General features: G+C 45.3%; 1 protein-coding gene across 2 annotated transcripts in view; it reads left to right on the forward strand.

Annotated features, from left to right (window-relative positions):
* NTAQ1 (N-terminal glutamine amidase 1) overlaps positions 1-22,278 on the forward strand; it is a 418,708-nt gene that overhangs the window by 369,964 nt on the left and 26,466 nt on the right. For both annotated transcript variants that reach the window (XM_069621585.1, XM_069621584.1), the window contains exon 5: positions 20,178-20,302. In XM_069621585.1, the coding sequence (XP_069477686.1) occupies positions 20,178-20,302 (125 nt within the window). The remainder of the gene's footprint in view (positions 1-20,177; positions 20,303-22,278) is intronic.

Raw genomic sequence — 22,278 nt, forward strand, 5'->3', positions numbered from 1 at the left:
ACCAATGGTAATCCTGGTTATGGTAGATTCTCTCTTCTTCTAAATAGTGTGTGACAGTTTAAAAGGAGGTGTAATATTCTTCAATGTCAATAATATACAATTATTTAAGACTTCTTTAGTTACAACTTCACATTGCTATATTTGTCAGGATGCTTCTTTGTGCTGCTGCTTCTATTTTCAACAACCACACTTCTACTGTTGGTACTATGAGAACAGTCACCTTTATCCCACAGTATGTTACTGCTTCAAACCACTTCAACGTGACATCTGCTGACAACTTAGTATACCACTGTAGTTGAAGTACTACTACCACTGCTCAGAACTTTGAATTGTTAGCTAGGCTTTGACAAGATGCACTTCAACCTCTTCAGGTAGGCAAGGCACTCTTCCTTTCAAAGACCTTCTCAAAAGGGACAGCCTCTTTGCCTCTCCCATCTTCTGCCACAAGAACAACCTGCTTCTGCCCATAAGACTCGCTTCTTTCTAGCTTCAGTAGTCTCTAGCACCCCAGGTTGTATTTTACTTCAGAATATTCTTCACAAGCAATTAGCTCCCCTTCCCAAGCATTACGCACACCTTTCTGCCAGTTATCAGCCCAAGGTTTTACCCAGAAGCCTTGGTGCCACTCTATCAGTTTCAGGTAACGATGAAACAGTGATATCTTAGGCCACTTGACTGTTCATAAATTCACAGTGTAATTGGATGGCTCTTTAACTCTTGGCAGGACTGGCTTCACTATAAAAAGGAGATGCCTCATGGATTGGGTAATGCTTCTTCTTCTCAATTATTGAAACTCTTTACTTCTTAGAAATGGAAAGAATGTTACTTCTGTATACAGTATAGGATTCAGTCTTTCATGTCAAAACACAATTGGGTATATGTGATCTCTCTTTAAAGTGAATTTCAAGGTTTAAGGTTGAATAAAGAATTGTATTCCTATGTAACGGCAAAGGATGATGTTCTGACTTCCCTTGTGAATTATAATTAGGCTCATGCGACTTCCTTTTGATGTAGTGTTTCACTCTTTGTAACTTGTAACTCAGTTATTGTCAAGGTTAAGTATTCGGGAAGGGTTTAGAAACCGTTCCCTCTTTTCAATTAGGGATAAACGACTACCCCGTTATACAGCAACAGTATTTAAATAGTTCAACAATGGTTTTCAGTGTGCGTTAACTTCTGACACAAGTTTTAAATCGTTCACGGTATACGCAATTGCTACATTTCCATTGTTAGTAAGACTTTGGATATAACTTACAGCTTTCACTTGCATAAAGCAGTGCATGAGTTACTTAGGTGCTGGCTACAGTTACCTGCAAGGCTCATGCAGTGTATTTGAATGCTGTGTGTCACTCACCGGCTTCATTGACACTGGTTTTGCAGGTTGCACTGCTTCCCTGACTTCCTCTATCACTTCTACTGCACGCTTCTCTGGCACAGGTGTCTTCGGTCCGACCACTTGATTTGGGAGTTTCCTTTTCTTCCATAGACCCTCGGCTTGCATTCTTCTTCTGACCTTAGTCTCCTGGATGTTCACAGCTCTGCAATCATGGCAAAAGGGCTCACATGGGGAAAACTCAGCCTCCTGCACCTCTTCCAGTTTGCAGCCTCTGCACTTCAGGTTTTGGGAGGATAGGACTCTCTCAGAACTTGCAGGTGAAATCTGTTGTCTCCACATTTCGGCGTCCCTTCTGTGCTCCCATCCTTCTCCAGCTCTCATTTCAGCTTCTTCTACTCCTCCTTTCCTGATGGGGCCTTTTATGCCTCAGAGGTAAATGATTGTCTGCATTGTGTGGGCAATTAGCCGTATTTGCATGACTACTGCAATGGCTACCAGGTTCAATTGCCTGACTACTACATCTGCATGCCTCTTCTTTCCTCTTCCTCATCTCATTATCTCTAGGATTCTGGGACTTGTCGTTTCTTCCAACAAAGTTCGGTTTTTATAATGAATGATTAAAAGGGTCAATTTAATTCCCATAAGGTTTTTAACAGAGGGGCTGTGAGCATTAGCTATTTCTGAGGAAGATGGTTTAGTGAAGACATTTCCATAATCCTTCACATTGTACCCTTGGGATCGAGGAAGGTATTTAGTTTGAGATACCAAAAAGGATGTTTCTTTCAGTATAGTTTGCTCTGATTTTTTAACCTTAGGATTCACATCCCTAGATCTAATGTGAGGTTTAGATACATTGCAATGACAATAAGTCAGGACCTCTTTAGGTACCTTGGGAATAGTCTTCCTGTCAGAGGAATAATGTGTCTCATCCCACGGAACCTCCTCACCACCTTGGGCCCTGTCTCCTCCCAAGTGATCCTCCTGCAGTACACCACTCCCAGGGTTGGGATCAGGAAGTGTCTGCCTTCCCCAGGCCACCTGGGAGGAGTCTTTAGGCAGGGTTTCACTGAGGGATCCGTAGGATTCTTCACACCACCCTTTGCAAATGATTGTGACAATGTGGTCCATTTCACCCTAGATTGTTTCCCTGCCCAGTGGAATTCTGACAGAACTGCCTGCAAGCAGTATGAACAAGAGAACAAGATTGCCAGAAGGTATAGAGGAATATTCAGAAATAAGTACAGTAATCTCAGTAATATAACCATCTTTATAACTGAAACCCGGCCCATTAATGACAGTGGAAGACCACACCATCTCTGCATTTGAACTTTGAGGGCTTCCACCGCTCTACCATACTTTTCAGGGAAAACTACATCCGGATCACGAGAGACTTCAATTCCCAGATGTCTAGTGTTATCCGATTCCCACTTAAATCCCAAATCCTCAGCGAAGGCTTTCTCTCTGTTAAGGGAAACATCACCGATTTACCATGGTTGATTCTCAAACCGGAAAATTCCCCAAATGTCATCACCTGTCCCATTACTGGATTTAAGTTCATAAGTGGCTCTTTTATGAACAGTACTATATCATCTGCATATAACGAAATTATCTGTTTATGGGAATACAATTCCCCTGTGCAAGTGCTGTTTTCAAAGCAAGGCCATCAAAAGTTCCATGGCCAGAGCGAGCAGTAATGAGGAGAGACAGGACGCCCTTGCCTAGTCCCCCTCCCCATCACCAAAGTATCCGATAGTCGTCCATTCATAGCAATCCTCGCTATGGGAGAATGATATAGGAGAGCCACCAAATTAACAAATCTTGAACCCAACCCTAGTTTTTTTTTATGAAAAAAACAAAAAAAGGCCATTTGACAGAGTCTAATGCCTTTTCGGCATCCAGAAGAACTGATACCACTGGGATCTCCTTATCAGCTACATCAAGAAGCCCAAAAAATCTTCATAGGCCATATATAATATCCCTGCCAGGAACAAAACCAGACTGGTCAGTAAGAATCAAGCCCTGCATAAGGTGAAGAAGTTCATTAGCCAGTAATTTGGCATACGTTTTATTACCAACATTAATTAGGGAGATTGGAAGATACGATGCACACTTATCCAGTGGTTTCCCCTTTTTTTCAGTAAGGTGATCGTAGCCTCCCTAAGCTTTGAAGGAAGAATTCCCAACTCTATACACTCCAAATATATCCTTAGTAAGTAAGGAGCTAAGATGTTCACATAGCACATTGACAGAATTGTATATGACCTATCAGGCCCGGGTCCCCAGGACCCTAGAAGATTCTTCATATCCCCCAGTATCTCCTCTAAAGTTAATTCCTAATTATGGGCCCCCGTTGACCTTGAGTCAACCAGTACAGTTCAATGAACTCCAAATATTGATGTATAAGTGCCTCAGAGTGGACCTCTCTCAAAGCGTACAGGGTGCTGAAAAATGTGCAAAATACTTCCGCTATATCCGACGCTGCATATTTATACTCCCCATTTTGATCTTTAATTAGGTCTATCTGTATATGTTTCTTCCCCATTGCAAGCATCTGTGCCAGCACTACCCCTGTTTTCTGACCTTCCCCGTATTGCTATATAAGATGAGCCTGGTACAAATATTTAACTTCTCTCAGCACATTATTGCGAAAACTATCGATTTCTTGCTAAATCTTTGCCAGTATGCGTATGTCCCCAGTTAGTTGGAAGTCAACTTCCAGTTGTTTAAGCTTGGATTCATTGGATTTCTCAAATCTCTCCTAATTAGTTTTAAAATCCCAGCCTCTTTTTCTATGTACACCCCATTAATATAACAATTTGAAGCTCTCCCATAGCACGGACGAGTCTACTGAACCATCATTAATTGTAAAAAAAGGAAATTATTTAATTGTATAATTCCAGTTGAAAAACAACATCTTTAAGGGCTTCAGCTTTAAAGCGCTGATTGCCATTCCTATGTATTCCTTCTTAAGTAGACCATTCCAAGGTAACAGGAGAGTGATCCGATAAACTCCTTGGGAGAATCCACATTCCCCCAATAGGAGTGTTGCCGACCTTGAGACTAATATAAAATCTATACGTGAAGCCTCGTTGCGCAACATGCTGTAGCCTCCAAATATCAATCAAGCCATGCATAGAGCATATGTCTTCTTTTTTGTTTGGCTAGCCTTAGTTCGCCGCAGGGAACCAGTAATTGACCTATCTATTATGGTACCTAAGACCGTCTTCAAATCTCCGCCCCCAGATCACAGTAGAGTCCCCTTTTGAGGCTAGATTTGTAAGTACTCAATCAAAAAACCCTAGATCATCCATATTTGGGGCATAGGTGTGTCATTGTGACCTGGATGCCCTCCAGGAGCTCAGTAACCATTAAGGCTCAACCCTCCTCCATCCCCCGATCCTTCAAAACCTCTTGTAGACGTAATCTGAGAGAACTAGGAAGAAGGATTGCAACTCCCCTGGAGTATGTGGAGTAAGAGGAATAGTATTTATGACATCCCCATTGCGTGGCCCATCTACTTTCTATGGACTGTACAAGGTGCCTTTCCTAAATAACTCCTGTTCGCCTTAGCTCTGAATTTGAAGGGAATTTCCCTTTCTCCCAGTTCAACTGTGAGTACATTCTAGCATTCTGGAACGACACAGTGAAACTAACAAACACTAAACTAATCCCAGCGAATGTCTTCCCTTGCCTTGGTTCAGTACTGAATGTGCTCTCGCTAAGATATACATTTATTTACATGGGATCAGAGGTGTAACCCCTCCCATGCTCATTAGTCACATGTTGCAGCATCACAAAACTCCTCAACGGCGCAAAACCCTTCCTTTCACCAGATATCTGCCTGACAATAGCTTGCACCGTGGTGGTTGCTAGACTAGACTATTGCAATGCTTTATTCGCTGACATCTCTCCCCACAACCTAAACAAACACCCAGTCATTCAAAATAAGGCCTTAAGAGCTGCCCTCAACCTCCCCAAATCCCAACATGTATCAGCTGCCCTCAGGAAGGTACATTGGCTCACTATCCGGGAAAGAATTATCTTCAAGACCCTAGCCATTACACACAGATGCATTTCCAAATCAGCGCCACCATACCTCTCCCAAAGATTCTCCAAACCACTATCAACCAGGCCCGTCAAAACCCCCTATGCACAAAGGCTAGTGCAACCCTCCTTCAAACGTGCAAAAGCAGGTGGCTCTAGCTTCCCTGTTATTGCAGCCAAGCAATAGAACTCCCTCCCACTCTACCCCAGGTCAGAAGACTGAGTATTTGGAGGCTTTCTGCGAAGGCCTCAAAACCTGGCTATTCAATTAACTCTGTATGTCCCTGCCCGCCCTCCACTCACGGACCCTTCTAGCAATATCTATGCATTGTTTATACCTTTTCTCAATTATATGCAACAACAGAATCATTGCATTTATGCAACCTGTAACCACTGCAATACGTATGCACTGTCTATACTACCTGTCTATATGCAGCTATGTATTCAAGGCATCACTGTAACTTGTAACCACTTTCTGGCCCAAGTGGCCTCTGTGTAACATATTCTCCACAGCGCCCTGATACCTAAGGGCTTGCGCTCGCTATACAAATGCAAAAATAAATGAATAAACTGTTTGGATTAACAAACATATCATTTGTAACAGTGCTCTGCTAATGCCCATGTATGATGCTGTACCTAATGCACACAACAGATGGATAGAGACAGAAAAGGAGTGAAGCATAATCTGCTTCGCATAACAATTGGTGGATAGTTAGCATGCCATGATATCAACGTACTAGAGTCATGAGAACCACGTTGTAAAAAAGAGTTTTATTTACATATCAAAAACTAAATGAATTCTCAATAAACATGTTTTATCAACACATATTTTTTGTCATAAAGTTACCCTCCAATGTTCTCTCTATTCGCACAGAAGATCAACCACATTTGCTTGAGGTTAATCAATCATAACCCTATACTTGAATCATTCTACAATTTCCCAAACATGGGGCTTCAAATCTTATGGTCTTTTCAACACACATAGACCAGTCCAGCCCAACATAGGCTAAATCAGATTTCTATTAACAGTGCCACCAAAAGCCCTGTCCAGTCTCAAAGACTCTGCTCAATTTGAATCGCAATTCAAAGTAATACTATAAAAGCATTTCAAACCTACTCTGCTTTTTCCAAAATAAACCAAAAGTTGAGATCAATACAAAAATCAACATAAGCCAATTGATCTTCATCACATTTAATACAAGCACATTAAAAATGAAAGAAGACCACATTTTAAAGCACAGTATTCAAGCCAGCAAAACCCATTACAAATAAGGTGTAGCTCAAAGCAAACACCCCCTGTGATGAGGCCTCAGGGCCTCAGGACGTCAGGACCTCTGGGCACAGCAAGAGCAAGACCACCAACCAGCGAGCCCCCATATGTGGGCCTCATGCTGTTTATATAAGGTACATTTGGAACGTCCCTAATTATAAAACCTACTTGTCACCCAGGGGATGGATAGGTAACTTCTAATGTAAATCAGATTCTAATTGAAATCCATGTAACATGGATGTTTGGTCCCTCCGCCTCTGTATGACGCAGGTAAACATACTTGAGGAGCACATCCCCTTTTGGTAAGTGCCTGTGTTATCACTTCCCAGCTTCTACAAGGCGTTCTGAGAAAGGGTCTCATCGTCCTATTAACAATTCTGAGCAAAAGTTCCCAAATTGTCTGGTCACGTTGTACGAAGCTTCAAGGACAAGATGCTCTGGGTGGCATCATTGCTATGTCACATCGTAGCCTGGTGCTCTGAATGTCTGGACCTCTAGTCTAGTCACATCATCAAGCTACCACTGCAAAGCAAGAACAACATTCTGCTACTGGGTAAAATGTCATGGCCTTGTTCACTGTCCTGACTTCATCAGAAAATTGCTGTTTCTTTCTTCATGCAAGGAATACAAATGAATTTGCTTGCATGGTTTGCTGGTTCAATGTGTAAGTCATAGGATTCTATGCAGAATTCAATATGTATGCATGCATGTATGAATATTCCTGCTGTTTACTACTGCTAAGTGGTGCTTTGGTATAGTGAGTGATTACCTGTATTCATGTATGGTATCATACATAAACGTGTCTGTGTTTGTAAGATTACGTTTTTATACGCCTCTAGGTGCTTAAGACGCCTTTAGTACCTCTCTGCTATTTGAAGCATTATGTTTCTATGGAGCATTGACTGGTCTTCTGTCTAGGTGCTATATTCTAAATATGTCATGTTGTGTTGTTCTTTAAGCACATATCACATGTCCTGCTTACTTGCTTCAAGGCACTTCTTTCTACCAGGCCTTTGTCAGGCCAATGCTAGTTTCCTTATATGAGGGTAATGCTGACATGAATGATATCTCATGCACTATTTTTACCCCACAAGGGCAGAATACGACGTACAATATGACATAACAGCTGCCTCCATCTCTTTTATCTTGGACGGGAATGTCGTTGAGGAGTTCTCCAACTGCGATATTCGGTTCTCAGCCTTGTCAAGTCTGGAGCTGTGCTTATCTAGACGTAGCTGAAGCAGACCACTTTACTAGTGAGAGCATCGAATTTAGAGTCCAATTTCCCCAGTGAATCAGGATTCCTTGACACCCACCTCTGGGTCTTATGACATGGCAATTGTGTCCCCTGGTTTCGGATTGGGGAGCGGAGCCGGATTCTTAGGTGTTTTCACGATTGCACCCCCTTCAAAAGAGAGCTTGCATTAGCTCTTATCGCCCTAACCCATGGTAGGGCCCTGCCGCTAGCATTCCCAAATATACCAATCACAGGCACAACAATAGGGCTACCGGATATTACTGCTGTTGTGGACTGCACACACCCACCTCACGTAGCTCAGGCAGCTGTCACTCGCAAGGAGTATTCACATTGCACGGCTAGATGGAAGCCTCCCCTCAAGGGTTACAGGCCTCTTTTTCAACTCGGCTTGCCTCAGCTGTGCCACACTCGAGCAGTGTCGCTGCACTATGGCTGATTTTTCATGTGGAACGTGTATGGTCACTGGGAAGCCTTCAAACATTCAATGGTTCCTCAAGTAGCGACCGATACCAAAGGTGCTCCACGGGATCCATGGCTCCGACATCCAGTCATGTGAGACCCTCAATTCAGACCTCTGGTATACTTGGAGCAAGGGAAGATGCCAAGGGTAGTGCATTTATTCTTGAGAAGCTACTATAAACGTGGGTATAATGTGTGTAGCCTTTGGTGGTTACATTCCGTGACCCCAGAAATCAGTGAGTTCCATTTTCTTAAGCACCGTAGCAAAATCAAGGGCTTTTCTGTTGTTGTCTCGGTTGGTGGGAGAGTGTTGTTAACTTTAGGATTCGGAGTCAGGTTGAAGTCACCCCCTATGATCACCCTGCTGTGAGGGGTCAGTAATGTGAGATGGACAACTGTTTGTTGATTTACCAACATTTGCCATTTTATTAAAGAAATAATGTTAAAAACTGCCTCACTATCCCTAATCAGCTGAGGATGTCGACCACACTCTAACACAGGATAACTAGCCCCACACTAAGCAACACACATACAAAGAAAATATATGGCAATATAACATCATATGAGCAAAATTCACAGTCTTTGAATAACCTTCTTATTTCCTGGGTGATTTCCCTTTCCCAGGATTCAAAGGCGGGGCTGTTGGTGTTCAGCCAAAGAAAGAAATGTCTCAAATAATTTCTGGATATTTCAAAGTCAAAGAACCGTTTGTTAACCAGAGTGCCACTAGCAAATATCTTCTTCTTGGTGAAATATCCACTTTCCACTTCCTCCTAATAGCACCAATGGTAATCCCAGCCACGATCCGTTGTCACCTTCCTCAAGAAGACTTGCCACAGTTGAAAAAGAAATGCAATAAACACTAACACCAGTGATATACAGTTCTTGGTTAACAGTATGTATTCTCTTGGTTACAGTTTTGAGTTTCACAATGGTATATGTTTCAAGATGACTTAGTAGTACTGCTACTTCATCTTTCAACCACTTTATTTCTACTTCAATTGCTATGAGAACAGTCACCTTTGTCTCACAGTACTCCTCTTGGTTTGGACTACTACAATACTGCATCCACTGACAATCAGATATACCACTACTGCTTCAGTATTTTGGACTGCAACCACAACTTCCGGAATTTGTACTTTTAGACAGGCTTCCACAAGATATATTTCAACGACTTCAAGTAGGCAAGGCACTCATCCTCTGAATACTGCTCTTCAAAAGGGCAGCCTCTTTGCCTCTCTTGTCTTTCTGCCCAACAATAACAACATGGGTTTGCCTTGGAGACTCCCTTCTCTCTGTCTTCCACAGTCACTGGCACTACAGTTTGTATCAACTTCAAAATAGTCTTAACAAGCAGCCAGTCTCCCTTCCCCAACTTTATCTACACCTTTCTGCCATTGATTATCCCAATTAATTACCCAGAAGCCTTGGTGCCACTCTCTTAGCTTCAGGTAATGCTTACACTCTTGTATCTTAGGCCAATACACTGTTATTATCTTCACAGGACAGTTAGATTTCTTCTTAAATCTGGTAAAGTTTGGTAAAGGTTGGTTTCAGTGTGAATATTGGGAGACTATCGACATGGGCAATGCTTGTCTTCTATGTTCATACACTGTAAACTTCTTAAGATGATAAGTATGCTGTGTTAGAATAAAGAATAGAATTCAGTCTTTCTTTGAAATTCAGAAATAGGCACACACGACCACTTCTTGATATCGTTTTCAGGGTTTTAAAGATTGGTATTTAATTGTGTTCCCATGCAAAGGTCTCCTTTGGGAATCACAATTGGGCACATGCAACCATTCTCTGATGTAGTTTTTACAAGTTAAATATTGTACCTCCTGTATTGTTAATGTTATGTATTTGTTAATGGTCCCAGCAGCATTCCCTCTCCTTGATAAGGGACACACAACCACTCCTTCAAGCAAGCAATAACAGTGTTAGAATAGAAGAACAATGGATTTTAGTCACTTTAGCTTCTCACGCGAGTAAAGAGTTTTACTGTTATACCCGAGTGCTACATTTCCATTGTTCAATGTGTTTTAGAAGCCACAAACCACTTCTTCTCACTCAATCTCTTACGCAAGTTCACAGGGAGCTGGATAATGTTACCGGCAAGGTTTGTGTAATGTGTTAGAATGCTGTGCTTCACTCATTGGCTTCTTAGACACTTGCTCTGCGGGTCGTGATGCTTTCCTGACTTCTGCCACAACTTCTACTGCTTCTGGCTTGCTGTGGACCCACACTCTTCTCCAGTAAAGGCGTCTCCGGTCCGGCAGAACTGTTTGGGAGCTCATTTCACCATCAAATTGGAAACCCACTGCAATCAGGCTCACATGTGAAAAAGACTTCTCTCCTGCACTTCTTCCACTGCGTAGCTTCTGCACTTCAGAGTTTGAGGGAACAGGACCCTCTCAGAACAAGCAGGTGAAATCTGCTGTCTCCCCAGTTGATAAGTCGCATAATTGCATCATGATAGATGTCCTTTTAATAGGGGGATTAATGCCTTGAACATTCCCTGTAATTATGCATGCTGGTTTTGGATTTTTGTCTTAATTTCCGTGAGCCTATGCTGAAGGTCCGTTTTGGGAGCCCACATTGGAGCTTCAGATGGATCGACGTCCACAGCATGGACTTGAGCCGTAGCAATCTCTCCCTTCCTGGCTTTATCCTGAGTTTGCAATAGGTTGCAATATCAGCACCTTTATGGCTTTTGTTTGGCCTACTGAAATCAAAAAAGTGATGGGTGGAAGGTTTTGAATTAATCTGAACCACTGGCATTGCTCTGAGCAACCTTCCACACCACCATTTATTAGCTGGTCTGAGACATTGCAAAACGAGTCCAGCCAAGGCTGAAACATGTTTGGGGATGCTTGTGGTCTTGTGCAGAAGGGATGTGACCTAGCAGTTTGGTCTGGACTTCCCCTTTTGGGGTGGGACTAAGCCTGATTTGCATATGGTCTTTCCCCTTCTATAATGGCTTGGCAGGCAAAGAGTGATGGCCTGGAGGGTTGCCAATAACAATGCCAGAGGTTAAGATTCATTCTAAACCTTCCAGCCATCACCTCTTTGTTTTTGTTTTGTTTTGCCTAGCTATGCTGAGCAGCCCCAGTGCTGACCCCACTATAGTGCATAACTCTCCCTGTGAGAGTCTGTGGTAGTGAATGTAAAAGACTTTGATTTGGAGACAAGCCTGCAGCCCAGAGCAGGGGCGGTCACTCAGCCTCGAGAGCTCAGCCAACTCTGGGGGGAGTGCAGAGCAAGTCATCAGTGCTGCTGGCACGGGTAGGCAGCTGTAGAGCCTCCAAATAGTTGCATGGTAAGGCGCACCTCACCCACCTCCATTGGATCAGTAGTGGAGTGGGACCATGTAGGCAGCGGTAGTTGTGTTCATAGAGCTCAGGCACTAGCGAAGCAGCTACTCCGTAGTTGGGACACTTTCAGAAGTTGGAGCCCATGCAGGTAAGGAGGATTCTGTATGCTGAGAGAGCTTTAAAGGGGCATATTCATTGCCTTGGTTAAAGAGACACTCAGGAAACCATCTTCTCTGCTGGCTCACCACGCCACACCTCAGGCTGTTTGTTTTCTGTATTCTCCTACAGATTGAGCTGCCACATTAAATGGGTTTTCCACAGGAGTGCTTTTTTCGCAAGAGATAGGTTGATAATTTCCAAGAAGGAAATGTTGAAGGGGCCCATCTTTATGGAACTCTCTTCAACTCTCAACAATGGCATTCTCACCCTCATATTTCTTTAGTTTGATAACTTTCCTTGGGTTATGATATAATATGGCAGTTATAATGCACTTATACACAAGGGTTTCAAAGTGGGACGAGGCAAGGGAGGGGAGACAGAGGGAAGACAAGAACAGCGATCTTACTAGGTCTAGTGAAATTGAGATCGCGCAGTGCCGGGGGTGGGGTGGATGAAGGATGGGCAAGTGCAGGACATGGAACCAATGCAACAAGTAGTGCAGCCCACAGGTGTCTAATAAGTGCAGGAAAGGGACCTGTAGTGTTACAGATACAGACCGCAAGTGCAGGGGATGCCAGGGGGCAGTGCAGGTGTGCAGCAGGGGCTGGCAGGGACCTGGGCCTGAGTTCAGAGAGTAGCCAGGTGACTAATGCAGTATCAGACAGGAGATCAGCAGGGGAGAGCAAAAGAGAAGGCAGAAGCAAAGAGGAAGGTCTTGAGGTGCTTCCGGAACTAGAGAAGGTTCTGCTCAAGTTTCAGAGGGGCAGGGAGGCTGTTCCAAAGGAAGGCACCAGCCGAGGAAAGAGATCTGCCCCCAGCTCGTTGCTTGGCGAAGCGACTGACCCTCAAGGAGTTGGAGGAGCGAAAAGCCCGAGTGGGAAGATATTTCCAGAGAGAGAGTTGGAGGTATTGCGTTCCCAGGCCCCAGAAGGCCTTGTGGACAATGCAAAGGGTCTTCAACTTGATCTTTGCTGCCACAGGGAGCCAAAGGAGCGATTTCAGGGCTGAGAGATACAATCCCTGGGCTTGAGGCCAAGGACAAGTCTTGCAGTCCTGTTCTGGATGAGCTTTAGAGGACAGAGAGAAGAGGCAGGTAGATTTAGAAAGAGGCTGTTGCAGTAGTCCAGCCTAGAGAGAACCAGAGCTCTGGAGACAGTGAGCTTCTGGGGGAAGGCGAGGAAAGGAAGAATACTTCTGAGGATGTGCAGCTGGTAGTTTGACTTCTTAGAGATGTCAGAGATGCGAGGAGAGAAGTAGAGTGTGGAGTCAGAGATGACCCTGAGGTTCTTAGCCTCACAGGTGGGAGCAGGAAGAGGGCCAAGAGTGGGTGGCCACAGAGTGACACGGAAGGAAGGTGCAGGCGTGCCAATGCGGAGGATCTCCATCTTACTGGCATTAAGGCAGAGATCATTGGCTGCACACCACTCCTGGATTTCAGACAGACAATCCGGGATGAGAGAGGGAGAAGAGGCGACTGAAGTGAGCCTGAAACTGAGCTGAGTGTGATATTATATGATATGGCATTTATAACGCGCCTATACACAAGTGTTTCAAGGCGCGACGAGGCAAGGGAGGGGAATAAAGGGAGGACGGACAATGATCCTACTAGGCCAGGTGTCATTCAGATTGCGCAAGTGCATGGGAGGGGGTAGGGACACAGTACATGAGAAAGATGATAACAATAATAAGTAACGGCCAACAAGTGGCAAGTTGCATATTCCCCAAGCATGGTCTCTTCTTTTAACCACTTGGATCTTTTTGCTCAATTCAGATAATTATAGACTGATCTCTGATTTGCAGTTTGTGAATTCATTCTTGAATGATCACAGTATCTGCGAGATGTTGCTGTGGTACAGTCAGAGGTTGCAGCTAAGATGATCTACTTGAAGGGCCCTGACATTATTCTTATCACCTCTACCTCAGAGAGCCTTTCCTCCACCCCGTGCGGAGTGTGATAGACCCCCGAGTAGGGGTTGTGGTAGGATTAGAGGTAGATCAAAGCATATACTTGTCACTATGCATCAAAAGAGAGGGTAGTGTAATGATTCAGAAACACAATCGGAGAGCTGGATTGTAGTTTGCAATTCAACCTGAAGTGTTAGTTAAAACATGGTTTTCACACACAAAAACACTTCACGTGGACCACTATTTCTTGTGGAAACTTTCTATTATTTTTATGCCATTTAATGTGTGGCCTCAGTAGCTATTTATTCTGGGGTAGCCCTCACGGCATGTGTGGGCTTCCATCCTTAGGTGTGGGGTGATGGTCTCCTTTGTACATCTGATGGTGGGGGTAGTAGGGATCCTGTCCCTGGTGCTGTGGTGAGTTGGCTATTAGCCACATGCACGTGGCTAATAGCCAACTCACTACAGCACCAGGGAGTGTAATGATTCACCAGGTGTCATCACTTCTACCCGGGGGGAGCCCTTTCCCATGAGGCTATGGAGGTGCGGCTGCTATCCAATAATCCCCCTAGGTGTGGTTTAATGCGGGAGGACCTCATGGGGAGGGACTTTCCCTCTGGAAACAAGGATGACCATCTGGGGTACAGCCTGTTGAAAAACATCACACTCCAACATTCCCTAGCCCCCCCGACCCCCAGCCCCAATTCAAAACCATTTCCTTAGGTTTGGGACAATGTATTACTGTAGTACATGGGATACAGCCAAAACAGAAAGTACTAGGACGAGTAAGCGCAGAGAAGACATGAAAAGTCCTGACTGTGGTAGTACTGGTACAAGGTGGCCCAGAGGAGACATAAAGATCAAGGTGTCAAAAGAAACAAAGGACTTCGACAATCTGCCTTGGAGGGACTGGCAGCAATAATAATAATAATAATAATATCTAGTTTTATATAGTGCTACAAGCCCGCAGGCATCTGAGCGCTGAGACAGTTGATATTATTATCCCTCAGTGTGCTATTGCGTGGTACTCAATTTATCGACCTTGGATGGATGAAAGGTTGAGTTGGCACTGCCGGGATTTGAACCTGCCTCCTCAGGCTGCACACAGATGTCAGAAACGGGTGCTCAGCTCATTGTACTATCAGACCAGCAATGTATAAGAAAAGACGATGGACTAAAGAAGTTGTCAAGTCCAGTCGGGAGAATCAACAGGTGTTGAAACCATTCTGAGCGTAAGTTTGAAATCATGTCGGCTGAACAGAGGAATAGAAGAGTGGAGGGCGCTGGCAAATTGCTGAGAGGGTTCTCCGTAGGTCCAGCTGGAGTGCACCCGAGGTCAAAGCAGAAAAAGGAAACCAAGAATGACAGCAGAGCGTGGAGCATGCAACTGCGCTGCGTAAACAGAGGAGAGAAGCCCGAAGAGCCAGCGAGACAGACCCTAGTTCCAGGAAGCCCCTGTGGCATACCATGGTCCCAAAGAAGGTAACGGGAGTCACGAGAAATACAGAGGGAACACAGGGTTTGAAGAGCGGCAGGCTTGAGCATCTCTACCCTGGCTCAGTAGTAACAGCCAAACTATTGGGAAGATTGGAGTGAGCATCCGAGGAGAACTTCCTTGTTGCAGTGGCAGCAATAAGCCCACTGACCACTGTAAGGGAGGCATGGTATCACAAGTATGACACTGACACAAAAGGTACACGTTTCAAAACCTTTATCAGATTCTTGGGGTTTTAAAAAACTCCTACGTTGCCCTATAGCTATGATGGGAGTAATCGCTACCATCAAATAATAAAGAAAACACAATCGTAGTCAATCTATGTCAAATCAAAATGGTCTATGCTAGCAAAACCTAATTTCTGCCCTATCTCTTATAAAAAAGGGTGTGTAATGGGGAATGTATATGCAAAGAAAAGTCAGTGTTCTAACATAAAGCATCAATGTGGCTGAGTCAGCTCCCCTCCCCACGTTGGATAGCATGGAGTAAGGTGGCCCCTGTTAACAGGATGGCACACTCTGGCTCAGGTTATCAAGAAAAGGCAGTTCAGAACGTGGGTCGAGGCCTGCTTGGCCTTCCACGTTAAAGTCACTTATTCTAGCTTTCCAAACGTTCTTTCAGAGTTCAACAAAAGTTCACGTAGGTCTCCCTCTGTCGGGCTCGAACCTCTCAAGGCATTAATAGTTCACATAGGCCTCCCTTAATCGGGCTCTGACCTTTCAATCAAAAGTACCTGATTCAACGTAGATCTCCCTCAGCTGCACTTGGACTTTGCAATCACAGCACTTGCAGGGGTTCTCTTCCCCAAGGTTAATTCACATTCTTAAGGGGTTCCCTTGCCCTAACTTATTTCATATTTCCGATCTCCCTCAGCCGGGCTCAGACCTTTCACTGATGTCCAAGACTTTTGAATGTGCGAGGCTTTTACCATAGACCTCCACAGGACCACTTTGACTTTCAATTCAGCTTTCCCTTAATGTTATTTGCTGCAATGTCTCTAGGTATTGGTAGTTCTATCCCTCAATCAGGTTCCTAACTGACCAGAAACCAGTTGTCTGGGACAAGTCATAGATTCCGTTGAGTGGGCAAATCTGCTTCAGTTAATCAGGACATCAGTAAGGCCTCATAGGTAAAAAGGCAACCCTCTCCCAAGTGGAGGGATGGGAGATAAATGGAGAAGAAAACAGGAAACAGCAACTTTGAACCATGTGTCAGCCAGGCAGCTTCCCTCCTTGGCATCAGGACATCAGGACTTAGTGATCAATCGCAATGCATGTAACTTAAGATTGCCCATTAACCATATATATATATCCCTGCAGACAGACGCAGGAATCAGTGGATTGCCAGGGAGCATTAAGCAGAACACAGACCTTTTCCACTTCCTACTCATATATGTTTATTTAAAGAGTCAATCCTTTGTTCCCAACTATGCAGCTTCACTTTTTGCCTGGCCCTGAACTAATGATATATGCTGCATTGCGCAGCGGCAGAAGGTGTGCTTAAGTGGATGCCGGGGTTCTATGTTCTTACATCGCCAGATTTTATTTCACTGCGTTTTTTGCTGAATATTTTCAGCTGAAAAACTCATTGAATTATTATTTTTTAATGTTTGGGGGGTCCCCACAAACCCCACTTAGCTATTATCAAGTCCCTTTTCCCGACACCACCCTACGACTTATATCCCCTTACCCACCCCTCCCCATATCTTTCGATTAGTTTTTCGGCCAAACATTTTCGGCAAAAACTCCGCAAAAATATTGCTGGCGTTGTAATATCGTTGTACCGGTGCAGGGCATTGGCTTCTACCGGCTCAAGAGAGAACCGTGAAAATGGATGATCAGGGCCATTCATGAATATAAATGAGCCAGTAGTTGGCCGCCATTGCCTATTGGAGAACAATAGTGTTTTTTTTTCCCCTCGATTTTATTTCTTTGCTTTTCTGAGTTCATTCATCTAAAATCCAACACGGCAAGGTTTACATAGAACAATGTATGGGGTTACTGTAAAGATGTCCCATGACACAACCCTGGCATTGAATAAGAACCAGAGTATACATCAACCTCTCAAACCCTTAGAGTTGCACAGAGTCTGTTGCATGAGATCCCTCGACGTGCAAGGTTATTTCTTATAACGGATGTAGAGATATGTCCATATTCAAATCATGTGAAATTATTTTAACAATGGAGGCTTAACGACCCGTAATGGAAAATCATTACAATATGTATTAGGTGGGGCCTAATCTTGAATAAACTATGGCAATCGGCCCTGCGCCGATGCTGATATCTTCTCTGATGCCTCTGTCTCTCAAATCTTATAACCCCATAACCTCACCTGATACCACCCCCGCCCCTCCCCTTGTGGACGGGAATGATGGCGTTTTGGGGTCAACAACCAGGAGACCCTCTGTCACTGTGCTCCAAAGCCGCTGCCCCTCCTTTTTAGCCCCTCACTTTTGATCTCTCCTGCCAGGATTTTACAAAAAGGAACTTATATGTTCAAAGTGATTGTCGACTGGTGTGTTACTTTCAATGGAAGCTCAGATAACCTCCTCTCTTTGTCTTTGCTCAACACAATAAACCGGTAGTTGTCAGTCTGGTGCTCGCTGCTGACGCTGTGGCACTCAGAGCCTGTGTAGCTCAGTTTTTGGCAATCTGCCTCGCTCACAGTCTGGTGAGTGCAGTGGCGGCGTCCAGTAATCTTTGTCATCCATTGCCACATCCAGACTCACAACTGAGGCACCATCCTGAACTCAGGTCTCTTCAAGCTACAAAACTCTCCATCAAAAGGCCATTAAGCCCCTCATTATGGACGATATGTTTCTTTTTCAAACCCCTCGCAATGCATCTCTTCTTCAGCACCTGACCTAGGCCCGCCAATCTTGCCGCACTCTTGAGTTCAAGCTTACAAACTCTACATATAGATAAATCAATAGCAAATCTTTTTGTTTGACTCAATATCAATGCTATACCAAACCAGATTTACACAACCTAATTACTTCTGTGCAGGCATTGATTTTGTAACCAAAACCCTCTTCCAGCAAGTTGCAATGTAGACGTTGTGCTCCTGATGTGAAGAGTTTTGACATAGGGACTGGTGTTTGAAAGATCTTCATTGTAGCACAGCAATTCTAATCCACTCGGATACTTTTTTTGTACTCACTATTTAGATATCTCTGTGGGCGTACCTGGGATCACATTTTTGAGATGCTGCCACCACGAGCAGGCCGGCTCCCTGGTCCCAGGCAGGCAGGTTGCTTGGTTCTCAGTGTACATCCATCCCGGAGCTGCTCCAGAATCCAGCTCCCCAGTGCCTTTGACACCATGCTCCAAGGGCAGACTGCCTGGGATTGACTTCCAGGTGATTAGGATTTACCTGGTGCACTGCTGCCAGGACAGCCGTGGCCAGTGCAATTAGTGCATGTCAGAAGGGACACTGATGAACATGATGCTTGATTCTCCCAAAAGCTCTCAACCATGCTAGAGGTCTAGTATATTTCGTGTGGCCTGACAAGTGAAGAGGACACTGAAGAAGAATAGAAACCTGATCCTGTGGGCAAAGCCCGTTCAGTTCCTGCAGTGACTCATGCCCCTAGACTGTGGCACTGTTTGTCAGGGGAGCGATACCTTGCATTGTGCCTTTTAGCCATACACTTCTTCTCTTCCATTCCACCGCAGCACAGAGTGTGACTCCAGAGATAGAAAGGCTTTCTCCTTATCATGTCCATGCCTCCCCCAATGCCGCAGCCACTGAAGATGGTGGTGAAGGGCATTCCTGGCCCTTCGGTCTCTCGGGTAAAGGCATTGCCCTTTGCTGGGGCTTGTGTTCTAAGCCTGTATTCGTGTGATCGTGGGATCTTGGCTGGGGAGGGATTGTTGCCTGCATGAGGATTCTGCTCCAGCCTCGTGGTCCTCGCTTCATGGTCATACAGCTCTCTGCTTGAAGGGAATGATACCAGCTGCTGATGGGACCTTAAATAGTATTCTGTTCCTTGATAGCATCTGGACCCAAAGCTTAAAGCGACCAGGGGTGTCTACCTTTATCTGCCCATGACCCCAAAGCCCAGGAATGAAGCCAAACCTCCCTGCGCAGTCGAAAACATGAACTCTGATGAAATCGAGCCATAGACAAACCCTGGTTAAACCAGGGCCCATAGTGTGTCTTTCAATGTAGGAAAAAACTGGCACTTTCTAGAGGTGATAGTGCTTAGGGGTTAAATGAGGATGTTTGAGTTGATTAACAGAAAAGTGGGCCTCTCTTACTAGGTGTGGGCACAATAAACTATAAGGAATGGGATGCAGAGCTAATGCTATGATAATTTACCAGTAATCTTCATTACTCCTAGTCATACTCTTCCTCTTTACAGTACTGATATTTGAACGTTAGACCAGCCCAAAGATTTAGTCCAGAGTATCATGCCTGCTCTTGTCACCTGAATCAACAGGCACATTCTGTTTCTGACTGGAATTCACCTGGCTTCGCTGGTCTCCCTAACCCTTAACTCCCCCGCCCCAGGCCTCTCTCTTTATTTAGGACAATGCGGAATCTGCAGTAGTGGGAGAAAGGTGATGATTCAGAGATGAGATAATACTTCTGTCGCCTCCGACCTGCCCCTTTCCCACACCAATAAACCCCACAATTCCGCTCGCCTGTCGCGCGACACGACTTAACAAATTGCGGAACAAGTCCCTGGTCTGAGGGGTGCCAGAAGCCACCCACAGAATACCTGCGGAATCTCCAGGTGTGCTTTTGGCTTCATTGTTTATGCGTGGGCACTACCATGACGTGGCTGTACCCTCTCCTGATTACCCATATCCTCTGTGGCTCTGTTTGAACATGCCCCGTGTACTGTGCATCTCCGTTTTGCTGCTGTTTACTGCAGGATGGTGACCTTGACTGCAAACGCAAAATGGGCTTATTGTTTTGTTTTTTTGTTGCAGAAAATTGAGAGCAGTTCCAGCGGATGTGTATCTGAAAACCTTTGCTTCGGATCGCTCTCACATGAAAGATTCCAGTGGCAAGTGGCAAAAGCCCCCACCTTCTTACTCCTGCATCGAAACAGCAGGTAAACCAATCCTAATGCATGTGCCCTTTCCATCTCTCCCAATGCAGAGAGAAAATGGAGCAAAACGAGGCCAAATGGTTTCCAAAAGCACCTCCATCCTTGTATCACAAAGATTTTTAAAAAGTATTTAAATGATACTAGAGTTGAGCCTGGCAGTCCGTGGTCTTGGTTTCACTGTAGGTAACATGCAGGGGTCCTGCTGAATAAGACTGAGTGAATGATTTATGCAGCTCCATGTTTCTTAAAGTACCATAAGACCATAGGTAGCAACAATGGAACACAGGTAATGTAAATGGAGTGTGGTAGAGTGTCTGTTGTCTTGCCCACACTATACCAGGAACTTTGATTGATCCGCGAATATCGGAACGTCTGTTTGGACCTTGCTACAACTTGCTCAGACCCGCTGAGTCTGCTTTCTACAGTGTGCCAGGACTGCAGCTGCTGCGACTCGCTGAGTCTGCTTTCTGTGTTTGCCTTGCAGACACTCCCCCTCCTGCGCACGCTCGCTCTAATGCTGCCTGCATAGCAAAGCATGGCGGAGTGTGGTAGAGTGTCTGGTGTCCGGTGGCATCTCTGCAGCTCTTCCCACCGGTTGGGCGAGCCTTCAAAACTCCACGGTTCTTATGCAGCCTTCTCCAGCACCTGCGGGAAGGCACTCAGACACACGGGTGTACGGGGCGATAACCCTGTGACCCCTGTGTGCTGAACTCCTCAAGACTTCCCAATTTTCGGGACGCATTATGGGACACGGGACTCCCAGCTCTCAAGTATGACTCAACCCCCACAGCGAGTCACTCCCTAACCCAGCATGAGCAATTAACTGATGTAGTTTCAGGGGCTGATCCTGACATCAGCTTGCATGCAAGTGGCTCGCCGGACCACCAAGCGACCAGCCCAGTAAGGGCTGCCTTGGGGGTACGGGTTAGCTGGCTGGGGTCGGCTCGGCAGCACTAACAGGACCATTAGATCTTGAAGTTCTGGTAGCTGAAGGGGTGCCCCCGGCTGCTTCATCGGCACGAGAGAAATCCAAGATAAGGGCTTTGATCCATCCATCTCCTGCTGCTGCCTGTTGGAGTCTTTCACCCCCACAGCCTGACTTATCAAACGCTGTTAACGATGGACGGTGCCCTATGGAGTCGGCGTCTCTAGCTGAAGCTAACTAAAACCTTTCTCCTATCGTCCACCCTAGGGCGGCTCCCCCGTTGGAGACTCTGCTTCTCTTGAGGCTAACTTGTCTACACTGGAAGACGCAACGTTTAAAATTTCCAGGGTCTCGGATGGCCCTTGCCACTCCAAGAAATGACCACATTCTAAAAACCAGAAAAGGCATTAAAGGCTCTGGCATCGCATGCACTCTTCCTTCCTCTAAACCCAGTTCCTTTCCGCACAACCCTCGTGTCTTCCACAAACTGGTCAGGCGGGGGCCTGAGACTGTACCCACAGTCCCTTCAGTGTTTGCTATGAAAAAAAAAACCTGCTGCCTCCACCTTCGGTTCACGGTTTAGTGACGTGTCCGATGCAGAGCTACTTGAAAGCACTGAAACTTGGAACTGGTTCCGACTCAAAGGGGGCTGAAGGGGGTCCTCTAATAGTGCTTCCTTTGATAGTCCCCTTCAACTTTAAAGCTGTTGCTAGGAGCACGAAGGTTCTGCCCGCGCCCCCAGCTGCTCCCATGCTGAACAATCCTGTATGCTTAGATTCTGCGAAGCCATCTACATCAGGCAACTATATCTAGCCTCAGCGAGGGGCACAGCAGGAAAACGATGGGTTGGATGAACTAACATTGGAGACGGCACCTGTATCTCTCCTAGTGAGTCGATTGCTTTAGCCTTGATAGTGGCCTCACCAAAACCACAATCAGAAGTGGTTGTTGAAAAGTTTCCTAAGACGCCCAGGTCTGCTGGAGCAGGTTAGCCCGGACTACGGGAACCGGACAACCATCGATTGCCTGACCCATCTGCTCCATCTACTCCGCA

Source organism: Ambystoma mexicanum, chromosome 5q (assembly GCF_040938575.1).
Source record: "Ambystoma mexicanum isolate Mex_15411 chromosome 5q, UKY_AmexF1_1, whole genome shotgun sequence".
Classification (NCBI taxonomy): domain Eukaryota; kingdom Metazoa; phylum Chordata; class Amphibia; order Caudata; family Ambystomatidae; genus Ambystoma; species Ambystoma mexicanum.